The sequence below is a fragment of the Gopherus flavomarginatus genome, chromosome 2 (assembly GCF_025201925.1).
Source record: "Gopherus flavomarginatus isolate rGopFla2 chromosome 2, rGopFla2.mat.asm, whole genome shotgun sequence".
Taxonomy (NCBI): Eukaryota; Metazoa; Chordata; order Testudines; family Testudinidae; genus Gopherus; species Gopherus flavomarginatus.
The window spans coordinates 238,662,203-238,683,277 of record NC_066618.1 but is presented as its reverse complement, the minus strand read 5'-3'; the positions used below and the strand labels follow the sequence as shown (position 1 = coordinate 238,683,277).

Genomic DNA, 21,075 nt, shown 5'->3' with positions numbered 1-21,075 from the left:
GTCCTCCCGTACCAGAAATCGGAGGAAACGCCTGTGTCCCTAAAAAATATGGATATAGAAGTACGTGTCCTGGAGATCCAGGGCCACAAACCAATCCCCCGGGTCCAGGGAGGGGATGATAGAAGCCAGGGATACCACACGGAACCTGTAGCAGACCATAAAACTGTTGAGATCCCAGAGGTCTATGATGGGCCTGAGTCCCCCTTTTGCCTTCGGGATCAGGAGATACCGGGAATAGAAGCCCTTGTTCTGAAATTCTAGCAGTACCCTTTCCACCGCCCCCAGGTGGAGGAGGCACGCCACCTCTTGCTCTAGGGGGCGGGCATGCTCTGGGTCCCCAAGGCTCGCCTAGCGTGGGGGGTGAAGTGAACTGCAACGTGCAGCCGTTGGAAATAGTGTTGAGGACCCACTGGTCCGACTTTATCCAAGACCACTCCACTTGGAAGACAAATAAACTGTTGCAGAACACAAACTTTATTAACCGGGGGGGTCTCCCTGGCAACAAGCCCAGTGGCCCCCAGCAAAGAGTTAAAACTGTTTGTTTCCCTGCCTTTTGCCCTTTGAAGGGCCAGGCCATGGAGCCAAGTGGGACTGATGCTGGGACCTGCATCTCTGTTCCCTCGGTCTCTTAGGTGAGGGCTCATATCTACCCCTAGCAAGAGGAGCCAAAGTTTGCAGCCTAGGTTTGTCCTTCGCCAGAGGGACATAAAGGCTCAAGGTTTGCAGGGTTGTACAGAAGTCTTTCATCCCATGCAGGCAGATGTCAGTTTGGTCCGCAAACGCTTTCCCGTCGAAGGGAAGGTCTTGCATCAAGGACTGGGACTCTGCAGACAGTCCGGACAGGATAAGCCATGACACCCTGCTCATGGATATGGCGGAGGCCATCGAACGGGATGCTGTGTCTGCCGCATCTGATGCCGCCTGGAGGACTGCTTTTGCCTCTACACTCCTTCCTCTACTAGAGCCCTGAACTCCTTTCTGTCCCACTCTGGGAGGAGAGGTTCAGACTTTGGTAGGGACCCCCACAGATTGAAGTCATATCGACATAGAAGGGCTTGGTGATTGGCCACCCTTTGCTGGAAACTCATCGAGGAATAAACCTTCCTGCCAAACGTGTCCAGTCTCCTGACATCTTTGTCCTTAGGGGTGGGTGCGGGCTAACCATGACATTCCTGGTAGTTAACTGACTCTACCACCAGGGAGTTAGGTGCCGGGTGGGAGTACAGGTATTCGTGGCCCTTGGCCGGCATGCAGTATTTCCTTTCCGCTTTCCTGGAGATGGGGGCCAAGGCAGCTGGGGTTTGTCACAGGGTAGTCGTGATATTGGCACCGGGCAGGATGGCTCTACATCTCCACCAGGGGGTAGCTGAGGATGACAGTACATTAAAGAGAGAGTCAGACGGCTCCTCCATCTCCTCAGTCTGGAGCTGGAGATTGGACGCCACCCGCTTGAAGAGCTCTTGGTGAGCCCTGAAGTCCTCTTGGGGGATGGGCGGCAGTGCCGCTATGGCATCCTCCGGCACCGGCAAGGGGACCGTCACAGAGTCTAGGGTGTTGGACGGTACCGGTGGGTTGATCCCCAGGTCAGAGTCCAGGGGCGGTGCCACCAGGTTGGGACCTGTTAATTTCTCCCTCTGTCATGGAGGGGAGGCCAAAGGAGCCTGAGACGCCACTGAGTGGGGTCTCGCCTGGGCAGGAATCTGCGGCCATGGTGCCCTTGCCACAGTGTTCCGTGTCACTGACCGAATTGGGTGCCAGGCGGTGCAGTTTGCTCTTGCAGAGCCACACAATTTGGAGACGGGTGGCTGGGTGCCGATACAGAGGTTATCGACGACTGCACAGTACTGTAAGTGACGTGAGCAACAGTGCCCACGACAGTGCCGTCCACATGACCGGGACCTCGAGGACGAAGATTGGTACCCATCTGAGGTGCTGCTCCTGTACTCGTCCAGGCGGCCGGAGATACGACGCTTTGGTGCCAGTGAATCGAGAGATGAGTCCCGTGCATGATGTCTGGTAAAGTGGGCACTCGAGTTGGAGCATCTATATTGGCAGCGACGGGATCGGCTTCGATAGATTTGACGCGAAGAGGAGTGTTGGTGCTGCTCATCTCAGCACCTGTGTCCCCAGTCATGGGGCATAAAGAAGCCCTGAGGCTCCCTCGCGGGCAGCAAGCCAGTCAGCCTAAGCAGGGTAAAGGGACGGCACGAGCTGTGGGAAGACCGTGTCGAGCGAGGCGGCGAGCGGTCCTCAGAACAGGGACTGTGCCAAGCCAAGGAGGGTTGTTGTGCTCCCAGTGGCGGTTTCCCTCAAGTCCAGGGGCCCGTCTCAGGCAGTGCCCCAGGTACCGGGAGGGTTAAAATGTCACGCGTGGCCTCTGGTGTCAACAGCATCCTCGCCGCAGGGGAGGCACGCGCGGACGGAACCAGGCTGCTCCGCTCAACGCGAGTCAGAGGCTTGGGTACTGAGGGGGATCACGGGCTGCCCAACTCAGGTCCGGCCTCACCCTTATCCTTCTCTCAGTGCCGCTGAGTCTTCCCTTGCTTCTTTGAAGGGGAGCGGTGCCGGCTAGTGGAGGGGACTTCGCTCCGTACCAAAGACGTGGTGCCGGGTGCCGAATACGGGGTCAGCGCTGATTCCATTAGGAGAGCACAAAGTCTAATGTCCCTCTCCCTCTTAGTCCGCGGTTTGAAAGATCTACAGATCCTACAGCGCTCACTTACATGGGTCCTTCCCAAGCAGCAGAGACACTGCGTGTGCGGATCACTTCTTGGCACAGAACTGCGACAGGAGTAGCACGACTTGAAGCCTGGGGCATGCGGCATGCTCAGAGCACAGACGACTAACTGGAGAAACTATTTAACTATTGAAGAACTGTACTACTAAGGCTAACTAGAGAAGCTGCAGCAAGGCTGGAGCATGAAGTTCCAACTACCTTCACTGGCAGCAAGGAGGAACTGAGGGTGGGGGGAGTGCACAGCTCCCCTTATAGCATGATATAGAGGCGCCCCTCCAGGGGTTGCAGCGGTGCTCCCCCCCACAGGTACTGCTAAGAGAAAAACTTCCGGCACCAGTGCACATGGCAAGCATGGACACCTACTGTGGAATACACATGAACAATCACTCGAAGAATCACAAATGCCAACCCAAATCAAACATCTGTACAGGAGACAGAGCTTTTTGGAGGGCTGGCCAAGACAATAAAACAAACTCCCACAGGAACTAAGGATGAAACCGTTCCACCTTACACTCCAAATGCAAAGTGTACCTCTTCAACCTTGCTTTTTCTAACCCACACATAGCAATGTGTATATTTAAAAAAACAAAACCCTACAAAAACAGAACACTACACTGCACACAGAATTCCCCCAGGGGAGAGGATGAGAAAAAGAATGAATCATGTGCATATTAATGATGGTTGCAATTATTGCCTAAATTAGTTATATGACTAAAATATAAGATTTCACTAAAATGCCCTCTTTTTCATTGGAGTATTTCAGTTCCTAATTAATTCTGAGAGTTTAATCTGAAGAATTTTCATATCAATTTTTCACTAAACAGTACATAATCCTTTTAAATTATGCAAATTAACAAAAGTCTATAAAATATTACCTTTTGCCCCCAGAAATGACACCTGAATACAATTATCACCTCATTAGATGTTAATGGCATGCATTCAGTGTACCAATTATTAATTGTGATATTTTATACTTGTAAAGCACTCTTTATGCTGAAAGATTTCAAAGCAATTTATAAACTACATACACACAACATGAGTGAAATGCTTACTCCTGGGTCAGATCCTCAGCTGATGTAAATTGTCATAATACATTCTGGCCTATGATAATTTACACCGCCCCCTAGTGCAGAAGCAGCAATGAGGCAGACAGTCACTACAGAACACACAACACAAATAGCAGGGAAAAGGACATTTTTGGTCAAGTTTGCCTTAATCTTAGGGAAAAAGCCATGGGGGTCTAACATCCACCCAAAAAAAGTATGAGGGGGAGAACGACTCCGGTTCTCAGGTCTCATCTGAAAAATACACACACAATACACTGCACAGAATTCAAAGCATCGGCCTCAGGAGAATCCACAACAGAATCAACCCTCCTACAGTTTGAATCTGTGATTCAAGGGAGTCTAAGTATTTCAAATCTAATGCTCAGTACCACTAAACAATAACCTCCTATGGCTTGAATAACTCATCGTTTTCAGTGCTACAATCCCATCACCAACAGCATTAAGGAAGAAAAGAAGTGGAAAATGGAGTTAAATACCTTTCAGCATGGAACACCCTCAAAGGCTTTTTGTCATAGTCACTTTCATATCTAAATCTAGGGTCCATTTCCTCATTTATTTCAGGATCATAGTCTAATTTGTAATGTCTTCTATCAAAATGACGATCCTCATCAAATCTGTGATGTCTTCTAGGAGAAACATCAGGTTTGCTATCAAACCTGTGATGCTTTCTATTGGAAATGTCCAGTTCTTCATCAAGTTTTTTGTGCAATATTCTATCTCTCAGTTCAGCCTCATCCTCTAGTCTGCAATATCGATCCTCCTCCAGTCGCCTCCTATTTAGTAGCTCTTCATAAGCTTCCGTGGAAGTAAAAGCATCTTTCTTGGGAGGTTCTGAATCTGCACAAGAGGGCTGTACTTGTGAACGCAGTCCTGGCTGGACTCTACTAAAAGCAGTAGTTTTTTTACTTCTTTCTGTCTCATGCTGTTTAACAGAAAAAACAATATTAAAAGATACAACTACAAAGCTTCATTCATCATCTCAGTATAATTCACATTTTCCATCAGTGCTTCAGCAATAGTTTGATTCTGTATTTATGATAATCTCTTAATTTTAAACTCTCCCCAAATGACGATTTTAAAAAAATCCTCTTAAATAGGGACTTCAATGCTGGGGAAATTTTTCCTGAAAAAACAATACTCTTCGGCTTACCTGATCACTTACTTTCACTGACAGTGGGATAAGCCAGCAGTCCTCAATAACAGCCTTCCCAAGAACTCAGTTTAGATAAAGCAATTACCTTTAGATCTGAAGGCAGAGGGACTCCATAGTGCTTGTTAAGCCTTATATCTGGTCACATGCACAGATGTCCTGATTGCACTGAGTTTCAGGCAGTCTGTGATACTCCTTTGTCTGACCAGAACATGGTTTTGGGGTTCAAAAACCCTTTTTATTTTTTCCCTGCAAAAACTGTGACTAAGTGGAAGTATAGTAAAATGGTTAGAGAGCTAGCCTGTGACTCATTAGCTTAATTCCTTGCTCCATCGCTGACCCTGGGCAAGTCACTGAGGCTATCTTTAAACTACAAATTACTTCAGTATAACCTACATTGTTCACGGTTTGAGCTATATTGTTGTAAACGATATAGTTTATCTATCTTTCAGCTATATTGTTGTAAACGATATAGTGTAGACATAGCCTTAGTTTCTCTGTACCTTAGTTCCTCATCCATGAAATGCAGACAATAGTATTTCTCTACCTCAGAGGAGCTGTTATGATAATAAACACATTGAAGATTGTGAGCCGCTAATGGAGTCCATATAAATACAACAGATAAATAAGAATAAATAAATCTCTCAAAGAGTTTCAGTCACTTTGAGAAAAAAGGGGCTAAGCTGAGCTCCAAGCTCTGCTGTGGTGCATGAGGCCTTTCCTTAGCAGCAGCAAACAAAATGGTGGACAAACTGCAGAAGTAAATATAAAAGACTGCCTGCGGCCTATCAAAGGTCCTAAGCTGCATGAGATGCTACTGAGGACAGAGCTGGCAAGGATTGCAGCAGCGACACTCAATTAGACCACATATCAGACAACTCAGTCCATGACCTCCCACAGCACAGTACAGTGGCCCATTCTACGGAAGCAGTACAAGATGCACTGTCAAAGCCTGTCCCCACCAGCAGAATCCAGAACTCCAGGAAGTGCCTGCCCACTGGGGCTGTCAAATCAGCAAAAATTTGCCTCTTCTCCAGTAGTGGGTTTGGAGGGATTATAGAGGGCTCCATCAGTTCTGAAGCAGATGCCCTTAGTTAGGGCAAAGAAGCAGCAATTTATCAAGAATTACTCTCAGCTTTCTCCCACCTCCTTTTAACCTCTGGGGTGCAAGATGCCTCTTCACACTATTCCCCTGAAGCCTTTCTTCATGTCCTCATGTATGTGTTCACACTTCAGAGACCCAAGAAAATATACCTCCCAAAGCAAAAGGGGAAGGAGGACCTTAAAGAAGAATTTTCTCCCTACCCCAAAAGTTTTCTAGATCTTCCAAATCTTCAGAACAGGGTGGAATGTCTTTCCAGGATTTCTTTTCTTTCTCCCAGATAAATAAGAAGAGCTACAGGAATAGCAAATAAGAAAAAAACCTTAAAAGCAAATTAAAGAGGACCATATTCCTCTAATTCCTCTGGGTCAGACACGGAGGAATCAGACCTAGAAACCCTGTCTAGTTGTTTCTGCCTAATTCTTTGTGCCAACTACAAGAAGATTATTTGTATTTCCAGTGTGGACACAAAGTGAGCAGAGTTCTCAAGATCCAAGAGAAAATTCACAAAAAAATCCTCAGATCCTCTGAATAGATTTGACTGAAATTATCAGCCTGGAAAGATGGGAACACCTGAACAGGAGACAACCCCTTAACAGACTATACACAAGGTTCTACAGTAGCCTAAAAGACAAAATGTATACTTTGGGTATCTGAAAATAAGGCAACAAAACAGTGTCATCACTGGATGAGGGTGTTGTAAATTCTGTTGCAGGGTCTTTCAAAGATCCAGGAGACAGACAGCTAGAGAACCATGGGTTGGAATTCTGAAGCCTCAGCAGCACCAATGCAAGTTTCAGTTCTCTCCACTATCCTATAGCATGGATAATGCTCAGAATCCAGCAAGGACTAGATAATGAATTCCAACATAAAAAAGATGTCTGGCTGCTGCTTTGTGGCCATCTCTCTTTAGATGAAGTACAATTGTCAACTAAACTCTCAGCCTAGAATCTCATCCAATATACTGGCAGATAAGTACTTATAAATATGGCCACGGTAAGAAGATACCCACATAGAGACCCTCCAAAAAGCTCTCAGAAGGACACCTCTTTTGAAGAGAAAATCTTTCTTCCAGAATCCATATATACATGAGAACTTCAACACCAAATGAGTTCCTTTCAACTGTTCTGTAAAGACAGTTCACAAAAACACTACACTATAGCTATCATGGCACAGATCACAAAACTTAAGTTGCACAGGAAAGGACACATCTAGCACCAGCAGCACTATACAAACAAGAACTGTGGGTAACAGCCAACAACCAGTATTTCTCACATCAAACACAAGGTACAGGGGATAACCTGTCAATTTTTGCTTAATGGCAACAGACCAAGACTCTTTGATGGATACTGGAAATGGTCTCTCAGGGTTATCCACTGATATGACTCATGCTGACCTTTATCCAATTACTGAAGGAAGACATTATAAGAAGAGACAATACAGCCAAGCTATTCAACACTTGATAGTTAAAGGTGCCATACTGCTCGTTTAAGATGATCAGCTTTTTTCCAATCCATTAGAAAATGATCTCACACATCATTAGTGCCTGGAGAACAAACTAGCCTTTTACTCTCAAACTAACTAAAACTATCAGAAAAAGACCCTGCACAGTTAGTGGAAGGGTGGGCAATATTTTTAATTTCTTGCAGAGAAAAAGGAAGATAAGGCTTAAAAGGCATTTAGGCTCAAAAAGGTGTTCCTGCTCAGCAAAGAAATCTTACAGACTGCCTGCACCTTGTCGGAGGAAGGACTTTTGTAGTGTAAGAATGGGCTGAATTCACCAGGCTTAAAAGCTTTTTTCCTTCATTTACCAAGCTCATGGAATCATTCTGTGTGTATATATCACTAGTTCACTTACTTACACACACACACACACACACACACCTACACCTTCTCTCTCTAATGCATGTAAAGTACCAAAGGGTCATTAAGTGATTCCAATGCAGGAGGCTCCTCTCCCTGGAGGGAAGTAATTCAAAACTTTACCCTTTGAAGACTTTTAAGCATCCTACAAAAACATAAAACTTGCTCTTGGAAATCTTATTTAGCCAAAACTCCCATCAACTTCAGTGAGAGTTTTAGATATGTGTACACTAGAGACCTTACAGCAGCACAACTGTACAGACGCAGCTGTGCCGCTGTAATATCTCCCGGGTAGCCACTCTATGCTGAGAGAGCTCTCCCATCAACATAATTAAATCACCCCAAACAAGTGACAGTAGCTATGTCGGCAAGAGAGCATCTCCCGCTGACACAGCGCTGTCCACACTGGAGAAACTCATATTGCTTGGGGGTGAGGGGGTTTACATCCCTGAGCAACATAAGTTATACCAACAAAAGTGCTAGTGTAAACATAGTCTTACTATCCTTACTCAGGTTATGTTTTAGAGCCAAACTTGTAGGCTGCTTCACAGGGCAACACACAGATTATCTATGACCACATACTTAGTTGGAAGGGATGGATAAGGGTGTGGGTATATCTTTTAAAAAACATATAGATTTATATTTTTTTGCATTCATTTAACTAGTTATATATTTAACTGTGTCCTTAACATTGGAAGCATGCTAGGTAAGAAGTCATACTTTATGTCACATTTCCATTTCCCCCACTAATAAGGCAAACCTGACAGAAATAAAAAATCAAAATTGGGGTCCATCTACCCAGTATGGCTATATTATGTCAAAAACATTAACATTGTTTACACTTGTTTAAAATACATTATTGTGCTGTGTTAGATATTGTAGATTTTTTTTATATCGGCAGATATTGTAGACAGAAAGCCTCTATTACTGTTTTATAGTGACAGATCCTACACACACAACAACAAAAAAAAAATCACTTGAAAGATAGATTCCTGAGATTACAGTCTAAACAAGGGATATCATATGCATCAAGAAGGGGAAAGATGAGTAAAGACTGTTATTATACACATACCTTGATGCAGTTTGCTTTAAAATAAGTTCCCCTCTTCTCCCAATTAAAAAAAAAAATAAACAAACTAACAAGGGTACTAGGGGGACAGAGACTAATCAGAGAAGCAAAAATGGCCCCAGAACAGTGATAATTGCTAAAATTATCTTCAGTGGAAAAAAGGGGTGAGGAGGAATATTATCAGTAAACACATATTCTTTACTGCTCTTCTTCTGAAGAGACTTAGAATGTATCACACGTAAAACCTCCAGAACAATTAGACAACTGACATTGAGAAAAATTATTAACAACTTCATTTAAGTTCTCCTAGAGTGAACTGACTTCAGCAAAATCTGTATTACCTCTGTGTTTTTCTTTCCTATTTTCCTTAACCTTTCATTCCACTCTTCCTTGTCCCTGAGATACTGATTGTATTCCCTGTTTCTTTCAAGCCGTAGTTTCTCCTGAAACAGACATTGGAAAGTGCTTCATAACTCTGTGCTTTAGGGAGAGGGCTTTCAACTTTGCAGGAGATATTAAAATAATAATTTATTTCTTTTTTACTTCTTTTGGATGTACAAATAGGGCCTGAAGGTAGTTTTTATTGGTTTGTCATTGGGCCAGGATTGTACCTCTTTAACTAGGCCACTAAAGTTAAAGAGGTACAATATTTGTATGTAGACAGGACTTCAGTCAGTTACAGCCTAGACTATAACTCAACAAGCTAAATTTGAATTAAACATGTTAAAATGGATCTACATTAGAATCAGGTGGAGATTTCAATTGAGTTAACCCAGCTCAATTTAGCAAACTTGATTTAAAAACGCTTCAGTAGTCACATGGCTATTGAAACTATCCTGGTAATAATACCACATGCACCTAGCTGTAAACTCCCTGAACAAACATCAAATTACAGGGAGAACAATGTCATACATCATATAAATAGTTTGCTAAAAACTTGTGAATCGTAAAAAAATTCAATGTTGTGTGTTCCCTTGGGTTAAGGCCGTTTATTTACTCTTTAAAGGATACTAGAAATTTAAAAATAAAGCAATAAATAAATAAGTCAAATATTGAAGGTTATCTGCAAAGAAAAAAAATGGACTTGAACCCAGACCCTTCTTTGTGATGTATATAGGAGGCCTGGAAAGGTGGTCTTTTCCCACTCAAAGAAAAGGGGAGTTTATTTTGTTTTTTACTTTGAAATTTAGATTTTGTCTAACTTGAAAGACTCTGGTGACTAAAGAACATTGCAAGAGTCGAGAGACTGAAAGCTGAGCAACTGAGAAAGATTTTTAGTTAGACTACCTAAAATCATTCATCTTAACACATATTAAATGCCAATATCTAGTAAACATTTTGGAGAAAAAATGCCTTATGAGTTAAAAGGTGTGAAAGCTCATTACTGCGCATGTTCTGAGAAAACACGAGATATTCCAGCAAACCAGGGAAGAGTACAACTGGCATTCTTGATATTTTAAAAGCAAAAGAGACAGAGAAAAGAAACTGTTTATAAAAATATTCCAGGCCTTCTTTGTACACAATAAAGAAGAACAAAAGAGCACAAACCAATATTGTGTATAATCCTTTACAGGTCATTTATAAGGTCTGCTGGTGACCCCAAGATTAGTTGAGTGTTAATGGACAGCTAATCATGAGCTCCATTGATGGCTAAAGATCATCTGGTGCATGTGCCCAGGGCCCCAGAGTATTACTTTCGGTATATCAGTACTCAATTCCTACAGGCATGCATTTAGTAATTGTTTAAGGAATACATTTTATATATTACACACAAACTACATTGAAAGATTATTAAGGTTGCAAAGTCATGCATTCAAAAGTTAGGAAATGCCAGAAATTAAGGTTGTCTCTGCACAGAACAATAACTTATCCTACAATAACTGTGGTTCTTTGCAATGTGTGGCCTGAAAACCGATTTTAGCAGCGTTAAACCGATTTAACGCTGTGCCTGTCCACACTACGAGGCCCTTTATATCGATATAAAGGGCTCTTTAAACTGGTTTCTGTACTCCTCCCCAACGAGAGGAGTAGCGCTAAAATTGGTATTACCATATCAGATTAGGGTTAGTGTGGCCGCAAATTGACGGTATTGGCCTCTGGGCGGTATCCCACAGTGCACCACTGTTACCGCTCTGGACAGCAATCTGAACTCGGATGCACTGGCCAGGTAAACAGGAAAAGCCCCGCGAACTTCTGAACTTAGTTTCCTGTTTGCCCAGCGTGGAGCTCTGATCAGCACGGGTGGCTATGCAGTCCCAAATCCAAAAAGAGCTCCAGCATGGACCGTACGGGAGATACTGTATCTGATCGCTGTATGGGGAGACAAATCTGTTCTATCAGAGGTCCGTTACAGAAGACGAAATGCCAAAGTGCTGCGTGACAAGCGTAACAGAAAGCCAAAGAATCAAATGGACGCTCATGGAGGGAGGGAGGGGGGACTGAGGACTCCAGCTATCCCCCAGTCCACAGCAGTCTCCGAAAAATATTTACATTCTTGGCTAAGCTCCCAATGCCTGTAGGTTCAAACACATTGTCCGGCGTGGTTCAGGGTATAGCTCGACAATTTACTCCCTCCGCCCCCACGTGAAAGAAAAGGGAAAGAAATCGTTTCTTGACTTCTTTCAGTGTCACCCTATGTCTACTGAATGCTGCTGGTAGACGCGATGCTGCGGCAGTGAACAGCAGTATCCGCTCCCCTCCCCGGTGGCAGATGGTGCAGTAGGACTGCTAGCCGTCCTTGTCATGAGCCCGTGAGTGCTCCTGGCTGGCCTCAGGTGAGGTTGGCCGAGGGCGCCTGGTAAAAATAGGAATGATTCCTCGTCATTCCCAGTAGATGGGACAGAACGGCTGGTAACTGTCCTCATCATAGCAACTGGGGGCTGAGCTCCATCAGCCCCCTCCCTTTCCTGTGTAAAGAAAAGATTCTGTACTGCCTGGACTATCATAGCAGCGGCATGCTGGGCTCCTCTCCCCTGCACCGCTTAATGTTCTGCCTGGACTGTCATAGCACCGGGAGGCTGCCTCCCCCTCATTTTATCTCACTAACAAGTCACTGTTTCTTATTCCTGCATTCTTTATAACTTCATGACACAAATGGGGGGGACACTGCCATGGTAGCCCAGGAAGGTTGAGGGAGGGGGGAAGCAACAGGTGGGGTTGTTGCCGGGGCACCCCCTAGAATGGCATGTAGCTCATCATTTCTGCGGGATCTGACACAGAGCAGCTGTGCTCTCTGATACACTGGTTCTCTAATACACTTGCCCCATATTCTAGGCAGGACTGACTATTTTTAGAAACCATAAAGGAGGGATTGACTCGGGGAGTCATTCCCAGTTTTGCCTTTGCACCCCCAGCCGACCTCAGCCAGGGGCACCCATGATAGCAGCAGACAGTATAGAATGACAGATAACCGTCATTTTACTGCCAATTTACAATGGCAGCAGACGGTACAGAATGACTGGTAACCGTCTCTGCTATCATGCAAAAGCAAATGAATGACGCTGTGTAGCGCTGCAGTAACACCTCTGTCAGCAGCATCCAGTACACATACGGTGACAGTAAAAAAAAAACGCTGAACGGGCTCTATGGTTGCCGTGCTATGGCGTCTGCCAGGGCAATCCAGGGAAAAAGGGCATGAAATGATTGTCTGCCGTTGTTATCCTGGAGGAAGGAATGAGTGACGACATTTACCCAGAACCACCCGCGACAATGATTTTTGCCCCATCTGGCACTGGGATCTCAACCCAGAATTCTAAGGGGCAGTGGAGACTGCAGGAACTATGAGATACCTACAGAATAGCTACCCACAGTGCAACGCTCCAGAAATCAACGATAGCCTCGGACCATGGACGCACACCGCCGAATTAATGTGCTCAGTGTGATGCCGCATGCACTCGACTTTATACAATCTGTTTTATAAAACCGGTTTATGTAAAATCGGAATAATCCCATAGTGTAGACGTACCCTGTCTTCCATACTGATCCCACTCTTTGTACACATGCACCTCCTTCATACATGAGATCAGATTTTTTTAAGGCTAGCAGTGTCCACTCGGGCCACATTTACACCAATGTGCTCTTGTGTCACCCCACCAAGCAAAGATATAAAAGCGCAGAGCGTGTACAACTGCTCCTCATTTCTTTTTCTCATATAGAACACCACCATAAGTAGTTGCAGGGAAATAGGGTGGATCATGGAATCTGCTTGGACAACATCTGTCAAAGAACCACAGCTACTGTAGACTAAATAACCCTATGATAACCTTATCCTAGAATTCTGAAACACAGCCTCACTGGTGTTCTTAAGTGGGGTTGCGGTTGATTAATGAGGTTTGTTACCGTTTAAAATCTCTCCTGTGGAAGGTAAGCCTATGCTGATCTAGAGTAACACTGCTCCTATAAACTCTGTGCTCTGAGTCAGAGTGAGCATGGATTTCTCTTTATTGCCTTTGAAACTTGGAGGGGCAGAGAACTTCAGGATTGCTTGAAAGGAGCTAATCACCAGTTACGATTAGCCAGTTGGTTAGGTAAGAATACTCCTGGCTTCCTTGTCGTCTTAGGTGAGCTACAACTACCATCAGACATTTGGTGACAACACCTGAGTATGGAAGAGACGCTGGTGGCCAGGACTCTGCATTGGTAGTGAGATGTTCCTAGTAGGAACCTGAGGTATCTATTGTGAGCCAGTTGTCTTCATAGAATCACAGGACTGGAAGGGACCTTGAGAAATCTTCTAGTCCAGTTCCCTGCACTCAAGACAGGACTAAGTATTATCTACCATCCCTGACAGGTGTTTGTCTAACCTGCTCTTAAAAATCTCCAATGACAGAGATTCCACAAACTCCCTAGGAAAGTTTTTCCTTACATCCAACCTAAACTGCTCTTGCTGCAATTTAAGCTCATTGCTTCTTGTTCTGTCCTCAGAGGTTAAAGAGAACAATTTTTCTCCTCCCTCCTTGTAACCATCTCATATGTACTTGAAAACTGTTACGTCCTCCCTCAGTCTTCTCTTCTCCAGACTAAGCAAACCCATTTCTTTTCAATCTTCCCTCATAGGTCATGTTTTCTAGATCTTTGATCATTTTTGTTGCTCTTCTCTGGACCTTCTCCAACTTGGTCACATCTTTCCTGAAATGTGACACCCAGAACTGGACACAATACTTCAGTTGAGACCTAGTCAGCATACAATAGAGCGGAAGAATTACTTCTCATGTCTTGCTTACAACACACCTGCAAAATACATCCCAGAATGATGTTTGCTTTTTTTGGAACATTGTTATACTAGTAACTCATATTTAGCTTGTGATCCACTGTGACCCCCAGGTCCCTTTCTGCAGTTCTTCTTCCTAGGCAGTCATTTCCCATTTTGTAGGTGTGCAACTGACTGTTCCTGTCTAAGTGGAGTACTTTGCATTTTTCCTTATTGAATTTCATCCTATTTAGTTCAGACCATTTTTCCAGTTTGTTCAGATCATTTTGAATTTTAATCCTCTCCATCAAAACAATTGCAACCCCTCCCAGCTTGGTATCATCTGCAAACTTTATAAGTATACTCTCTATGCCATTATCTAAATCACTGCTGAAGATACTGAACAGAACCAGACTCAGAACTGATCCTTGCCCTTCCAGCTCGACTGTGAAGATATGACACATGACAGGAAGCGTCTTGCAGGCCAAGAGCTGCAAATCAGCCCTGAGGATCAAGTGAAGGGATTACAGAAGTTAGGGTCATCATTCAGAATCTGTAGAAGTGGATGAAGATTTTGAGACAAAGGTCGAGGATTGACTTTCAACCCGCCCCTCCCCCCCACTTTTTTTTAAGATTAAAAAGTAGTGGGAATAAAAGCTCTGCCCTTAAACCAGAGGACCCTTTTTGTTTTAAGCTATTCCCCCTCCTTTGGCGACCATGATCTTTATACCCTGTCTCTCCAACATGGAGGCTTCAAATAGGCAGGCTTACTACCTTTGTCAGGAACCTATCTGAAGTCTCAGACAATAGGGCAGCTAAGGAGGCAGCAAAAGGTCACCTCTTGTAGAATCTCTGCTTCTTCCTCGGTGGCTCCGAAGATCTTAGTGGCTAATCATAGAATTGTCTCAACTGTTTCCTCTTAAGATTCAGAAACCTCAAGTACTAAAAAGACCAGAGTTGCCCAGGAATCTCTTGAAGTACAGAGGACTTTATCAGTGCCACTGCTGAAGAGTTTATTACCTTCAACTAGGAGGTCCTCAACTGTTGCCTGGACCTCTCTAGGGGATGACTGAAGCCATGACAACCCTATCACTGTAGCCATTGTACATGCTGCTGAGGCATCCAGCAAAGCCTGCAGAGTTCGGTGTGTAGTTGGCTGACTTTCAGCCATTAGGGACTTTAGCCATTAGAGAATGCCTGGTGCTTCTAGGGCAATTTATCAGTGCAATTAGACAGTTTGCTCCCTATCTAAAAAGTCATATTTAGAGAGCAGCACTTGATAATGTGTTACTGTCATCTGAAGGCTTGCAGACTAGTATACCTTCTGGCCAAAAAGAATCAGTTTTGGGGGAATCCGCCCCCTCCCCCAGGGACCACTAAATTGGATCCATTTTAGTGGTCCCTGCTATTTCGTTCTCTCTTGTACTGCTTGCACAAGAAAGATGGTTACAGGATGAATGTAAAATATTCAGATCCCTTCTTGCACACTCAATATCTCCTATCTGCTCTTTTGCATGTGACAGAAACAGAAGCCAGAGTACGCCAGATGGATTTAGCAGGTTCCAGCAGACTATCATGTATCGTCATGGCTAACCTCCCTGGAGTTCACAAGTGCAGTATGTCCAAGAGACTGTGTTTTTTCTCATGAACAGTTTTCAGGAGAATGTTTAAGATTTATACCATCTGCTTTATTAAGTGCTGGAAAACCTTAAATATGCCCACAGATGCCAATGTATGTGAGCTCTCTGGCTTGTGAGGAGAAGATGAGGATATTGCAGCCAGAACTAGATGCTCTTTCCGCTAGAAATTGTTATTCCTCTTGCCTCTCAAGTAGCTGAAGGTTCAAGCAGCTGAGGTGACTAGGGAACGCTTAATCTGCCTCTTAGGTGAGGGAGACCTAGACCTATACACAATGGATGAAGATGGCTTCCAGGAATAGGGCTGAACACCCCAGGGGGATCCAGCGTGGCCAAAGATACTACTGATAAGAATAGTGTACTGGAGCACAGCTCAGGGGATACAAAATCTTCCCTGGAATCACTCCTTGGCTCTCACTGAGCTGCCCCATGTCAAGAAACATTGATTTAGAGGCATACCCCTGGAAGACTTCTTAGTACCCTCAGTGGAACTAGATGTGTGTAGAGTGCTGCAGCACCCCTACATTTTACACAGGGCTCCACTGCTGCCGCCACCAAACCCAGGGATCCCTGCTGCTGCTGCCACCGCCACCACACCCAGCAGCCAGGATCCCGGGATGCCAGGCTCAGGCAGCAGTGGGGGTCCCCAAGTGCAGGCAGTGGCAGCCGGGATGCCCAGCGGCGGCAGCGGAGTTTAATCATTAGCTGAAACTGATAAGCATCAAGCTTATCTTCTGTATAAATTTTGGGTGAGGTCTCAATTACACCCCCTCTTTATGAAAAGCTGTATGTGGGTGCCCTGCATTAATGCTTGGGTCTCACCTACCCTTCTGGTCAATGTTATTGCTATCGAAAAGGTTGTTTCGATGGAAAGTTGACATGTTCCCTGTTTCATTAGTAGATCAAAGGGTGGGCACATAAACACAAATCAGTGCAATATTTAGATCCCAAGGAGATGGAGGGTTCTCTGACGGGGGGGATATACCCTCAGAAGGCCTTTTAGGAACCAAACCACTGTAGGGTGTGAAAATGTGGAATACCCCTAAATTGGAGGGTGAGAGGCTGAGATGGCTGCCAGGTAAATCTTCATAGAGCTCACTGAAAATCCACAGTTCTTTAATAACAGAAGGCACCACCATATGTCTGGTATCTAAGTGAGAAATGGAAATAACTGGTGGTGTTGTGCCCAGACACTGAATCCTTTCCACTTGCCAGATTAAACATGCCCTTAAGAGTCCTTTCTACTGTGGATAAGAATGTTTTGCACGTCAGTTAAGATACTCTCTACTGATGTTACCCAGTCAGCATCCATGCCATGAGGCGCAGAGAGCATGGATACAGATGGAGGACATGACTGACTGAGATACTACGTGTTGCTGGAGAGGCAGTTGTACTGGAGTTTGGATGGAGAGATTCCTTAACACTAATAACTACCTAATTATGTACAACTACTTACATAAAGAATAGCCACACAGAGAGCAAACAAGTTTGGACCCTCTAAGTTCCAGCTTGTAGTCATGCATGGTGAGAAGGAACTCAGAAGTGACTGGGGTTGCCTTATGCTTTCAGTTAGAGACACAAGGACATTTGGAATGCAGGCATAGTCCCCAGAAGACAGTGCTGGACAAAACAAATTGAACTCAAGTACACTGGGTGCATGAACATAAACAATAGGATACATATAGACAACCACTGGAAGAAAACTAAGTCTCTACAACCTTATGACCTTTCAATGGAAGAGCCCAGGGCAAGTTATGGTGAGTCGTTTAGTCTCTTGCTAGGTGCTGGGTAAGGTGGCCTGCACGTGGGTTCATCTTTGGAACAGTACTTCTTTCTGCTTTTAAGTGCTGACACAGAGGTATTGGTGGACGAACAAGGCCTTGTACAGGCAACCCTGATTCTGATATTTCCTAACTTTTCAGTGATTGACTTTGTAACCTTAATGATGTTTTTTTCAAGCAGCTTGTGTGTAATTTCCTATGTTTTTAAGGAAGCAAGCTGAAAAAAAACCAACAGATATTCCATCATGTAGAGTTGTACTGACATCTGCATGGGACATCAACAGGGTTGGAATCTTTACATCAACTACAAAGACCTCTGCCACTTGAGATAACGGAGTAACTGACAGCAGTAGTAAGCCATCACGTTCTATGTGGACAAGGACTAAAAAGGGATTGGACAGTCTTACCAGTAGGTTTCATAGGTATCTGCAGACAGAAGAATATTAAGAAACTCTGGAATCTGGGGTTCCATTCCAGGCTCTGGAGGGGAGAGTTCTCTAATGGTCACAGTCTTCTCCCCAAGCATGACTCCTTCTGCCCTATCTCCTCCAACCTGCCATTATCCCAGTCCTGTCTCTTGCCCACCCTTGGCTCCTCATGCCAATCCCATTCTCTTCACCTAGCCAGCCACATTCTCCACACCTCAGACTTCTCATTCCAATCCCAGTTTCCTTGCCTAGCTAGTCCTTGTCTCACCACTCCAGGCTCCCCATCCCAGTCTTGCTGACCAACCATTTCAAGTCCTCCCCACCCCTGAATTCCTTGCCACCAGTCTCCTTGCCCAGCCAGTCCCAGTTCCCCTGTACCAGCTTCTCATCTAATATCTCTCACCCTCATCCTAACCTCCAGTTGCTTTCCCACCCACGTTCCCCATTTTCATCTCCTTCCTTTAGCTCCTGCCCACTCTCTCTATCTCCCCCCACCCCGCAGCTTCATTATCCAAGTCTTTTTGCACAGCCAGTTCCACTTCTCACCCTGACACCCAGTTCCTCCTCAGATGTCTCTCCTCTTTCCTCACCTCCTTGCACAGTCATCTCTGCCTCCCCATTGGCTCCTCATCCAACCTCAGTCTCCTTACTGATCTACTGGCATGTACCCCCAGCTCCCAATCTCCTTGCCCAGCCAGCTGCAGTCCTCTCTAAACTAAACTCTCATTCCCTGTTTCCCTCTCTTCCACCTGCCAGCCTCCAATCCCAGTTTCCAGCCTCCAACCCCTTAGGCTCCTTGCGCGACTCTACTCTTCCCCCACTCTCCAGCAAGTCCAATTTTTGTCCCCTCTATATTCAAATTAGACAGCTTCCTCCTCCATGCTGCCTGGGCCCATCAAGGGAATCAATGAGAGCATAGGAGAAATAGGCTCAGTCCCAACCCAGAGCAAGCCCAGTGTGGTCATAATCTTCTTGTGTATTTAACTGCTAAAAACCTAAGATGTTTCTACTGAATTGTTCTTCAAAGGGAGACAGATTCTGCAGTCATTGTCGTAAACACACATGCTACAGTGGGTAGGGTGCAAACACAGGATGTGGGAAACCTGGATTCAAGTACCCGCTGTTCCACAGACTACATCTGTGACCTTGTGTGACACTGAGACAGAAAGGGTTAAGCAACTAACAGGCTACATGACCCAAATTCAACTTTGACATATTAGAGAAGTATTGTATTTAAATGGTAATTAAGGCTATTTCTTATAAATAGCTAACAAAACCATGTTAGATAGACTAGAACTTTGAAATGCAAAACCTGTATTGGCAGGGAATTATAGGTAAATACTAATTGGATTTGTTTAATTATATCTTGTTAGATGTTAACTATGTAGATGGTTCCTGTCTGTTACTATAGTCTATTGATTCAGAGATCAAAAGGGCATTGCAACAGTTAGATCGAACTTGGGTGTAACAATATCATTGTCTATATTTCTTTTTGAAGTTTGTAGTAAACTGCCTATGAACTGCTTACCGGATAAATTACCTTATACTGATGAATGCAACCTGTGTATGCATAGGAAATAGGTGGTTTTACTTCAAAGCCACAATACTTCACCCAAGTAATACCTGCGGTCAATAGGCTATCAATAACTTGCCAGAGACTTATAAAAGAACTCTGATCCTGTATCTCAGATCTCCTTAAGCTTCGTCAAAGGAAATTTAAGTCACTAGACTGAGGTCTGCAGCTTGTCTGGATCACCCTGATATCAGACATTGGACTGTAACCTAAGGAACAAATTCTGAAAGAGCTTTTTGCAATGCTGAAGCTCACCATCTCTACTATGAAACTGATGTAAGAACTTTATTTGAATCCCTATGTGTAATGAACTTTTAACCAGTACTCGCTCTCTTTTCTTTTTTAATAAATTTTAGTTTAGTTAATAAGAACTGGCTGTAAGTGTGTATTTGAGGAAGATCTGAAATATTCATTGACCTGGTGGATAATGTGTCCGATCCTTTGGGATTGGTAGAACTTCATATATGATGAACAAGATTTTCAGTAATCCTTATCATATTTGATTTGGCTATCTGGATGAGAGCCCAAGGCTGGATTGCTTAAGGGACCTGTATTTTTTGGTTTCTGGGTAACCAGTAAGGCATTGTAGAAGCTATTTTGTTGTTGGTTTGGTGAGTTTATTAGAAATAACCATCATTTTGAGGGATTGTCTGCTCCATTATTTGCAGTTTGCCCAGACTGAGCAATCTGAAGGTGGCCCCCCCACGGAACCCCAGTTAAACCTTGGGCAGGTCACTTAACCCCGTTTTATAGATGGGCAACTGACACAGAGGCTAAGAGTACCTACATCTCTCAAGGGTATTATGAGGCTATTTACATACTGTGGCAACAGGAACCATACAAGTATGATGGATGAAGAACCAGAGAAAGAGAGAAACAAACAAAAACAAATCTCCCCCACCCATCCCCCATATAAAAATGGATTTATCCTCCTGAGAGTGACAAAAGTCAGGGCCAGCTCCCCATACACCTTAAAACAAATGGATATAATATGCCAACTGATAATAAAATACTGACAGTCTCCAGAGGCAACGGCAGGAAAATAAAACGGTGATCAACTAAAAAAATTTTTCCTGAGATTATTGCCCTCAGTTTTCAGAAGGATTGTCTTATGTAGCACCTAGCATAATGGGGCCCAATCCTAATTTTCATTACTGTAATACAAATGAAAATAAGAAATATACTAGTCATATGAACATGATTTTCCCTACCTTTGGCAGTATTTTTTGCTCCCTCACTCCCACAGTCAAAATGGATAATAATATACAAAACACTACATATACATTCACTTGCACTCCGTGGTAAAATTTCAAGCAGAATTCACAACTCCACTTATATGTAGAGTTATCACCACGGGTCTGACATGTTGATAATAGTTTATTGAATGAAGCTGATGTTCACAACAGCTACATTTTTAATCTTTTGGTGTTTGTGGTTTTTAGCAGGACAATGTAAGACTAGGAAGAAGTTATCAAAGGAT

General features: G+C 44.1%; 1 protein-coding gene across 10 annotated transcripts in view; it reads right to left on the bottom strand.

The window, feature by feature from the left end:
• The window catches only part of CSPP1 (centrosome and spindle pole associated protein 1), a 165,022-nt gene that overhangs the window by 117,710 nt on the left and 26,237 nt on the right, over positions 1-21,075 (bottom strand). For 8 of the 10 annotated variants that reach the window (XM_050940615.1, XM_050940614.1, XM_050940616.1 and 5 more), the window contains 2 exons: positions 9,330-9,431; positions 4,281-4,726 (listed from right to left, as the gene is read on the bottom strand). In XM_050940615.1, coding sequence (XP_050796572.1) covers positions 4,281-4,726; positions 9,330-9,431 — 548 coding nt within the window. The remainder of the gene's footprint in view (positions 1-4,280; positions 4,727-9,329; positions 9,432-21,075) is intronic. The other 2 variants (XM_050940619.1, XM_050940621.1) reach the window with 1 other exon arrangement.